This window comes from Triticum aestivum, chromosome 2D (assembly GCF_018294505.1).
Source record: "Triticum aestivum cultivar Chinese Spring chromosome 2D, IWGSC CS RefSeq v2.1, whole genome shotgun sequence".
Taxonomy (NCBI): domain Eukaryota; kingdom Viridiplantae; phylum Streptophyta; class Magnoliopsida; order Poales; family Poaceae; genus Triticum; species Triticum aestivum.
Window position 1 is genome coordinate 645,452,873 of NC_057799.1, and position 10,339 is coordinate 645,463,211.

At 45.0% G+C, this 10,339-nt stretch overlaps 1 protein-coding gene across 1 annotated transcript; it reads right to left on the reverse strand.

Moving 5' to 3' along the window:
• Nucleotides 1-2,952: 2,952 nt before the first annotated feature.
• LOC123055322 (serine/threonine-protein kinase STY8) lies at nucleotides 2,953-9,685 on the reverse strand. Its single transcript, XM_044479319.1, has 16 exons — nucleotides 8,969-9,685; nucleotides 8,728-8,842; nucleotides 8,527-8,612; nucleotides 8,242-8,337; nucleotides 7,676-7,748; nucleotides 7,449-7,559; nucleotides 6,726-6,773; nucleotides 6,381-6,514; nucleotides 6,037-6,144; nucleotides 5,877-5,950; nucleotides 4,552-4,727; nucleotides 4,354-4,449; nucleotides 3,880-3,960; nucleotides 3,740-3,790; nucleotides 3,482-3,622; nucleotides 2,953-3,348 (listed from the first exon to the last, which is right to left on the reverse strand). The coding sequence occupies exons 1-16, from the start codon at nucleotides 9,184-9,186 to the stop codon at nucleotides 3,280-3,282; spliced, it is 1,677 nt and encodes a 558-aa protein (XP_044335254.1). The 5' UTR covers nucleotides 9,187-9,685; the 3' UTR covers nucleotides 2,953-3,279.
• Nucleotides 9,686-10,339: the final 654 nt, after the last annotated feature.

Consider the following 10,339-nt stretch of genomic DNA (forward strand, 5'->3'; position numbering starts at 1 on the left):
CTTCGGCTGCCGCAACGCCGTAGATGACCAAGTCTAGCGCCCGTGCCCGCGCCCGCCGCCCTCTTGTGAATGGCCAACTGATGGCCGAAGGTGGGGAAGGCTTCGATAGTATGATAGTATGATGTGTGTTAGCTGATTGTCAAGAAAAAAATGTGAGTTAGTTGAGACGGCCTTATTCTTGGTTATTTTAGCTCCATGAGTAGCATCTTAAATTTTTTCAAAAGCTCGTGGCAACGCACGGGCGTTTTACTAGTATTCTTTCTCACACTCACACCGGCCTGATCCACAAAATCGTGTCACATCCATCGGCTCCACTAGCTCCTTCATCTTCCAAGGACGCGATTCTAATATCGAGGCACATTGCCTCACTAAAGATAATTTAGGACTTTTTTTAGACGCCGTTTTATGGCTCCTTGCTACTTTAGACCTAAGTTGTATCCCAATATATTTGGACATGAGCAATAAATAAAAGTGTGTTTGCACTAAAAAAATCCATCGGCTCCACTAGAGGCAAACAAGTAGTCTCTGATATATCCAAGGGTGCTCGAGGCAGATATGGTGCTATTATTACTGAGATCAACCTTACAGCTTTAAATTTTCATTGTAATTTCTAGTTCGAAGGTCGTGCTGCCAATTATGAAGCACATAGCTTAGCTAAAGTTCACGCTTTCTCGAGGTCTGGGGCGCCACGTTTGGTTTGGGCAACCCCATGACCATCATTGTATCCCACTACATGTGGATTTTGAAGAATAAAGCTTGTTCTTACCCCTAAAAAAACTAGAGGATAGTGAGTAGTATTGCTTTGCTCCCAACCTTCACTTTTTTCTCTCAAAAGAAGACTTCACTTTTTACCCTCAAACAAATGGAAAGAAAAAGAAACCCATAGGTTTTCCATCACATATTTTTACCCTCAATCAAATAGTAAGAAAAATAAACATGTAGGAGGCCGAACCATCACGATGATGGCAGTTCTCCTTTAACAATAGAGAAGATAAAAATTCAATGGCGATAGGCATAGAAGAAAAATCCAGTATGAGGTTGGGCTGGGCCCAGTTGGCAGAGTTGTTGGCACACATTTCTAATGCTCCCTGTGTCATGGTTTTAGCTTAATTTTGAACTAAAACCACGATACTTATCTTGGATCGTAGGGAGTATATGATAATGCACTTCTTGGCCCAATTGGCACATTTGCTATTTCCCAAAAAATATGAATTCCCTAAAAAATATGAAAATAAATGGTATGCTCTCTCCCACTGCTTCACGGCACTGGCGAAAGTGGGTGGCTGGGAGCTATGAGAGCGCCACGCCCACATGTTGCGGATTGAGCAATTATGATGCAGAGGCTGCGTAATAAAGCTTCCATTTTCTGAAAAATCGCAAGCGCACTTTTTGCTCATTTGTGTTGGGAAACGTAGCATGAAATTTCAAAAAAAAATCCTACGCTCGCGCAAGATCTATCTAGGATATGCATAGCAACGAGAGGGCAAGACTGTGTCCACGTACCCTCGTAGACCGAAAGCGGAAGCGTTAACTTAACGCGGTTGATGTAGTCGGACGTCTTCTCGAATCAACCGATCAAGTACCAAACGTACGACACCTCCGAGTTCTGCACACGTTCAGCTTGATGACGTCCCTTGAACTCTTGATCTAGTAGAGGTACGAAGGAGTCGATGAGTTCCGTCAGCACGACGGCGTGGTGACGGTGATGGTGATGTGATTCGTGCAGGACTTCGCCTAAGCACTACGACAATATGACCGGAGGAGTAAACGGTGAAGGGGGGCACCGCACACGGCTAAGAAACAATTGTTGTGCTTTGGGGTGCCCCCTGCCCCCGTATATAAAGGAGGAGAGGGGAGGAGGCTGGCCCTAGGGGCGCACCATGTGAGGGGAGTCCCACTAGGACTCCTAGTCCTAGTCGCCCCCCTTCCTTTCCAACGGAGGGGGAAGAGGGAAAGAGAGGGAGAGGGGGAGGGAAAGGGGGGGCGCCCCCTCCCCTAGTCCAATTCGGACTCCCCATGGGGGGTGCCACCTCCCCTAGTACACAGAAATATGCATTTTTTCATAAACTTGCTGTGAAGATGTCGATGAGTAATAAAAAATGAAGGAAAGCAATGCCGTTGGTTACCAAGTTATAGCACATAGTTTCTGCATGAGGTTCAGCGATTTAGTCGTGTGTATATGCATGCTGCGACAATAAAAGAGTGGTTGAGCTAATATAGGGCATTTGATATTTTCTAGAAAGGGGATAGGACACTAAAGGATAATGGGAAAACCGACAGCCGACCGTGCTCCTCCCTGCATCTAGAAAGCACTAGAATAGGAGCATGCCAGCGAGACCTTTTTTATATATATTTTTTAGATCTACCTTTTTTTCTCTTGGAAAGGAAATAACAAATACGCCAATTGGGCCAAGAGATCCTTACCCGAGATGAAGTATGTTCATAACAAATGAGCCTAGCCCAACCCCATACGGGTTTTTTTTCCTTTGATTTCTACCGCCACTGAGAGTTGTTATTGTTTCCTGCAAAAATATAGGATATTAGATATTTTCTAGAAAGGGGAAAGGATGCTAAAGGACAATGAACAAACCGACACAACACATGCTCCTCTGTGCTCCTCCCTGCCATCTAGAAAGCATTGGAATAGGAGCATACCAGCAAGATTTTTTTTCCACTTTTTTCTTTTTTAAGATCTAACTTTTTTTCTCTTGGAATGGAAATAGTAAATATGTCATTTGGGCCAAGAGATCCATTACCCGAGAGCCGAGATGGTCACGTGGTAATAATTACTGGGCCAAGCCCAACCACATACAGGATCATTTTTTCCCTCGATTCCTGCGGCCACCGAATTGTTATTGTTTCCTGCAAAAATATGATGCCAAACGAAGCTGCAAAAACTAGTTAATTTATCGTGTTCCAGAGAAGAAAATATGTTAAATAATAACCAAAATGGAACGTGTGATAATGGCATTTTCATCTCATGTTCCTTACAAGACGAACTCATAATCGTACATGAACCAAAATTCAAACACACCAAACTATAAGCCACTCGAAAAACAAATAACCAGATAAAACATAAACTATATCACTCAGGTTATGTAGCACGGGTGTGCTAACTTAACCCAGTTCGTCCTGTGAGCATTTTAGGGGGAATCAAAACAACCGAGCACAAAATTTATGTACATGACATATATACAGGAGACGATGTGCGCATGTCGCACTTTTTAGTGCGCGACAATGTGAAAAGAGGGTCCAGCTTCATGAGCAGGCGCCTTCTTTCTATCGCTGTGTTTTCATCTGTATCTTTTGTTTGGTATGTCGATGGCCTCCTTTGGAGCTGGAGGCGGCCTGCAGAAACATGCTGCTCTTCATCAGTCGGAGGAACCCGTCAAATATTAACCAGAATAACTTCACTTCATTTAGTTTTAAAATTCCATCTTCTTATGAGCCTTAAGGCCTACATATCCAGCAGCAACCTAACCTGAATAGGCTGCAAGATATCTTCAAGTTCCGCGGTGATCTCAGAGAAAACAGGTCGTGTATTGGGGTTTTCGCCCCAGCACCGTTGAATCAATTTAGATATTCTTGGATGCACGCCCGAGGGAATCACCAAGCGAAGTCCCTGACAAACAAGGAGCAATGCCGACTTCTCATACTTGCACGTCCAGTCACCCGCTATTGACAGCTGATGCACAATACCGAAACTGTAATTTAACTTCGTTGGCATCAAATGTCGTACCTGCCTTACTGACAGTGCCGCTTGCAAGGGTGTCAGGTTCTCATACGGGACCTGTATAGCAGGACCAAGCAAGGTTAACAAAGTACCGATGTTCGATGAACTCAATAAGACTTAAAGCTGCAGAGAACACCAAGTTTTACCTTTGAAGTGACCAACTCCCATAGAACAATAGCGAAGCTGAAGACATCTGCCTTGTGATCATAAGGCTTATGGTTTATCACCTGGTAGGACAACAACTTCTAATAAGTACATCGGGTAGGCACATAACTCAGTTGCAAAAAACCTGTCCTCTGAGCTCTGACTAAAGTTCAAGCAGAGATATTACACAGAAATATGCATTTCCGCATAAACTTGCTGGGAAGATGTGGATGAGTAATAAATAACGAAGGTCTGGCTTTATTTATAAAGTCGGGCGCATGCCTTTTCTCTAAAAATAAATAACCAAGGAAAAACAAGGCTATTTGTTACGAAGTTATAGCACATAGTGTCTGCATTTAGTCTTGGTATACGTGTGTTGCAACAGCAAAAGAGTGGTCGAGCAAATATAGGATATTGGATATTTTCTAGAAAGGGGAAAGGATGCCAAAGGACAAATGAACAAACCGACAACACACCTCAGGTGCCATCCATCTGTAGGTGCCAGTTTCGGCAGTCATATCTCCCTCTTGCGATCGTTGACGAGAGACACCAAAATCTGCAATCTTCACGACCTGTTTCAAAAGAACAAATTATCATTTTACTAATATTGAATTGACAAGTACATCAATTTATAACAATACGCATACTTGACCCTAAAAAAACAATACGCATACTTGACCATCGCCAATTAATAAATTGGCAGACTTCAAGTCTCTATGGATGATGTTATTCTGGTGCAAATAATCCATCCCCTTCGAGATGCCAATAGCAATCCTAAGAATCAAGGAAAGCTCCAAGGTATTGTTATGCTTGTGAAGGAAGTCATACAGATTACCTCCAGCCATGTACTCTGAAACAAACACACAATACAAGAGCAAAATATCAGTTAACAGGAAATTACAAACTGATTCATGATAAATAAATAAACTCTACACAGACTTCTTTTTAAGTGGGAGACAGAGGCCTCCGATTTCCACTATGAGAAACCTGAGAAGCAGAAGTTTGTATAAACAAACAGATAAAACGTGAGCAGCTGACCAGTGCAGGGATCCCCAACAGTGATCTACATGCACGCACAAGACGAAGACGTAGAAGAATGCGGAGATGAAAGTGAACAAATTGTAAGCAAGCTTCAGGTAATGAGCATGTCCAGCAGCACATCTTCACAGTATCAAACTACTGGATGCTCTTTCGATGCGCTAAATACTTCACTTTACATACCAAAATTTACAGACTAAACTACTTTGAACTGACAAAAAAAAACAAATAAACATCAAAACACACAAGCGGCCAATGCATGTGAAGGTGCTTTTGGGATAGAAACAAGAGCACCACAGTACCAGAAGCACTTGAAAATTGGCATTTGGCCCATACTAGCACATAAATGACATTGTGACTATAATAATGAATTATACTCGGTTCGGCAAAATGTATTTAGGTCCATATGTAAATGGTGTAGCATTTCCTATTAAATTTCAAAATGCAACTTTATGTAATTATGGAAACAAATATTAATATCTCATACATGAAATAGTAGCTGCCAAATGAAAGGCATGATAGGCTGCCTGAAGGATGGGCAGAGACCTGTCGATCTGATAGAAACAGAGCAACAAGATTCCACCAATCAGACATCTCTTGTATTCTGTCGACTTGTACTATGTTGCAGCACAATGTACATACTCTTTATGTATGGGTGTAATAAGCAAAATATCACAACTTCCCTCTAGACTTATCTGCTCTTGAAGTCCCTACCAAAATACATAGAAGACAGGAGTTATCCCCTGCCTTTCGAGCTCATTTTTTCTTTCTTTCGCTTGTTTCTAAATCAAGCTTATCAAATGTGTTATTAATAGCTATTTAAGCACAGGCTCCAATTTTTAGTCACCAATGTTAATCATAGTGTAAATGTGCCCATGGATAACAGAACTTTCATGTGAATCTGCAACAATAAGGATATTGATTGCTATTCATACTACAACAAGCAATATTAGTGTCTTGCCTGTTACAATGAGATACTTTCGCTGCTTTGTGCATGCCCCGTAAAAGCGAACGACATTTTCATGATTAACGCTCCTGTACATCACTATATTGTGTTAGCATCTTCTGGAATTAAATGGTTCAGTGAAGTCGATTATGTTTCACGGAAATAAGAAACATACCTTAAAATCATTATTTCTTGCAAAAACTCCACTTTTGAATTATCGTTAACATGTTCAGTTCTAAGGAACTTTATTGCAACATCCACATCAAGGTAAGTTCCTCGATATCTGCAGAATGAAAAAGGAAGACTGGTTATTGAACTGTCCTGAAGATTCCACAAATCATAATACAGCTGCTTTCACTATGTTTCTTGGCAGTGTCCCTTGTGAACCTATTTCATTCTGTAAATATGTAAGAAAAAGGCATGCTGCCCACACTAGCAGAGTAGCAGTTAAGTGGTGGCTGTCATTCTAAATAATTACTCTTTCCTCTGTTTTCTAAGCAAGTGTTATGTAGTTCTTACAAGTCTCCAGAAGATCCGGACGCAATCTTTTCTTCAATCTGCAACAGATCCCTGTCAAATTCAGATTCTCCAATCTTTTCTTGCAGCTCTGATATTCTCTCCGAGGCTGAACTTGTTAGATTAGATAACGAGGGCTGTGTACCACAAGGAAGTTAACGTTGTTAGGAAAAGGTTAGACACAACTTGTTCATTCTTGCAATGCTGACTGCATACATTTACAGCACTGCATCTGCATAGTTAGAAAAGTTGAATTACCAGCACCTATGTATAAGTGACCAGGCAGACACCTAAGAATGTGAAGCATTCACGTATGTAATGTAACTAAAAAAAGAAGAGAAATCATACATTACGTTTTGCTGTCTCCTTGAGCTGCTGCAGCAAACCATCTGTCTCCTGCATACAGCGTCAGGCAATATTTTACTCAAGGAAACATTTGAAAGCAACAATGTGTAATATAACCTACAGATGCTTCACTACTCACAAGAATCTACAGGGCACATTGATAACAAGTTGATAAGTGTAGCAATTAAGGTTATCTGTCGTCAAGTGTGTAAAGTCAAAATGACTTCGGTTACTTCATCTTACGAAGCATGCGCTCCAAATTCATGGGTAATGTAAAAATACAGCGCTCGGTTTTATAACTCCGTTATAAGGTAAATACCTACTGCATACTTGTATGAACTAAGATGGTGCCCATGGTATTTTATATTTCATTGACAGTAACTTGGGGAAACACATAAACTGGTTTTCTTTTTTGCCAACTGGCACTGTTATGTAAACAATTATTATGTGTCTTTCAGGATGTTCTCCTACAAGAATCGGAAGTTTCCAAGGGCAAGTTATGCAGTTCCAGATATGTGTTGACAAACAGACTAGCAATATAAACGGAATGACTGTTATCACCAAGAATTTGTGAGGAGCTCTGTAGATCGAGACCTCCTTGGCTCTGACCCCACACAAACGACATGATGTAAAGCTGATGCGATTAATCGTAATGCTATCATAAGTAATCAGTCACACATATAGATGTGCTCCAGTATAAGTGTATAACAATGCTCTGAGCTTTACCTCTGTTTCCCAGCCATCAACAACAAACACATCCAAACACAATCCATCTGTTGTTGAGAACACATGAGCTTCACGAATGTTCAATCCAAGATCCGACAGCAGCGTAGATAGCTACAAAATAAGAATTCGATTTTTCATTAAAGTTGGTCTAAGTAGTATGAGATGGCAGATATGGAAGTCTAAATAGAAAACTCATAGCAGAAGGATTGATACTCCCAAGCCTTTACCTGACTAAGGAGCTTTGGCTTGTCATTGGAAGAAAAAATAATTTCATGAAGAAGGGGAATTTCTGTATCCCTCCTGTGAAAAATTTCATTGGCAACTGAGGATCAAAGTTCGTTGCTCATGCAGGTTTATGAAAAGGAAGCACAAAATACACCACTTGCCAAACTATTATGAGATATCATAGATATAAGTAGTACGCACAAAAGCATGGAGAAAAGACATGGCAAGTGATTTGGATGAATTATTATGGCAAACTGCACGAAGATAGGCTGCCCACCACCAGTCTCCTAGATAGTCTTATGGTTCAATATATCATTCCAGATTGAAAATGAAAACATGCTAGAACCTTTCTGTCAAGTTATGAGAACCATTGGGCCACATGGTTGCTTTTTGAATTAAAAAATTCTGCGACACCACGACCTACCAGAAAAGTCACCACTGCATCTTTTGGGGAAATCATCCAGGTTTTACAAATCAGAATGAAAGCATGATTATATATTTCAGGCAGGGAGACAGTGGGTAAACAAGGATTTCAACTGAATTTCAGAAGTTGGGGCTCGAGAAAGACCGTGCGGAAATGGCCTCGAAGTCGTCCACGCCTTTTCTTCGCCCCAAGCTGAGGTCTTCCATGAGCCTCTCGTCAAATCCTTTCAATCCGCCGTTGCTGTTCATCAACGTATGCATACCTTGTCTTAGCAAGCAAGATTGTTTAAATTAAGCCCAACTAACTTTGTCTGGTGCCAAAATGAAGACAAGAGATGATCGCGTATTTTTCCTGTAACTTGAAATGATGATCAAGCAAGTGTAAGGCAGGGCATTGGAGAGTGGGTGGGTGGGTGGAGTGAACCTATACCTCAGATTGGAAGCCAGAGAGCCCCCACAATTACCGTTTTGATTCGGAGCAGACTCGGCATCCGACGGTTTGTCGTCATGAAGGTACTGCCCATGGAGACAGAGCATGTATATAGCAGAGTAAGTGAGACTGCAAACATCTTCTTTCAGAAACACACAGTGATTGACAGTGTGTTGAATGGATGGATGGGTGGGTGGTTACCCGTAGGAAGCGTGCGTGGAAGACGGGGCGGTTGTCGGGGTCGGCGCACTCGGCGAGGATCCGGCGGTGCAGCAGCACGTCCTCCGCCTTGTTCACGTCCAGGTCGATGTAGTAGCTGCACCGTACCCGGCGGACACAAACAGACAGGCAGAGAGCTCGGTCAGAGAAACTGAAAACGCGGCCGGCGTGGGCAGCAAGGTTTGATCTTTGATGTGGACGGCGGGCGGGCGGGCTGACGGACCTGGCCGGGAGGCGGTCGTAGTGGTCCTCGAGCACGCGGTTGAAGAAGGGGTCGGAGAGCGCCTCCTGGTTGCCGACGGCCCGCAGGCGGTCGTAGATCTCCCTCCTGACGTCGGACAGCTGCACCCCGCCGCCGCCGCCGCCGTGGGCGGACGCGGCGGCGGCGGGGACCGGCCAGCAGCTCTCGCCCGCGCCCTCCCCGTCGCTGCCGTCGGCCATCCGCCTGCCCGCGCGCGGGGGCCTACGCGGCGGCCATCGCGGCGCCCTTTATGGGAGCGGGAGGGAGGGAGATGGAGAGGGGGTGAGGGAAGACGGGGTGGATGGTGACGAACTGACGACGACGTACGGCAGTGGGTTGGGCTGGGGTGGGGTGGCGGGCGGGGGGAATCCGAGGGGCGGCTCTCTTGGCGGTTGCGGCCGGCGAGAATCTTCTAGAGGGCGGCGCCGGCCGGGTATTTATAGTTGCTCCCGAGGGGCAGTCCCGTACTTTGCCCTCCGCGACGACGGACGCCCACCGGCCGGCGAGGAGGAGCCGAGCCCAGGAGGAATGGCGGAAAAGGAGGCCGGCCGGACGGATCCTCTGCGCCGGCGCCGGCGTGGCGCAGGGCCCACGTGTCCTTATCCGGTTCGAATGCCTGGGCCCACCCTCTGTTCCGGGAGTAGAGGAGGGCAGACGAGACTGGGCTATCCGCTCCGCTGGCTGGCCCCAGCCGGCAGTGGGAGAGGGGCAGGGGGAGATGGGAGATACTGGTACTCGAGATTCCGTGGCAGTGGAGTGGGAGATTCCAAGCCTTTGACCTCATCTACTCCCGGTGTGTCCGGCTTCGGCCTCAAGCTCCCGGTGTAGTACTACCGGTGACGGAGATTCCGCCCGAGATTCCGTGCACGTTGCTCCGATCCGACGTGCCAACCACGTCGCTCTCCTCCGTACCTACTCTTGTGTTCTTGCCAAGTGCCAGAGTCTCCACACACACACACACACCAACGGACGGGAAGCAACTATTCACACAAGGAAATCAAAAAAAGGTACAGCCCGGCTCCCCAACTTTATCCGATGGACGGCCCAATCAGTGCCCGGTCACGTAACCGCGAACCAGCCGGTCGTCCTAAACTGAGCGGACGTCCATGTTGACCGGCACCCCTTAAATTCAGCTTAAATCTAAGACGGGTACGGGAAGGCCTGGACGCGGCCGCCACGTCGGACTAGCTCACCTGACCCGGCCCCACATATATCCCTTCGAAACGAACACTAGACCGGAGTCACAGCTCACTCTTCACTCCACTCTAAACACATCTCACTACCACACCCTATATGTATAGTGTTTTTTTCCACGCATGCCCCGGTATTTACGGACTACTAGCCCATTCTTCT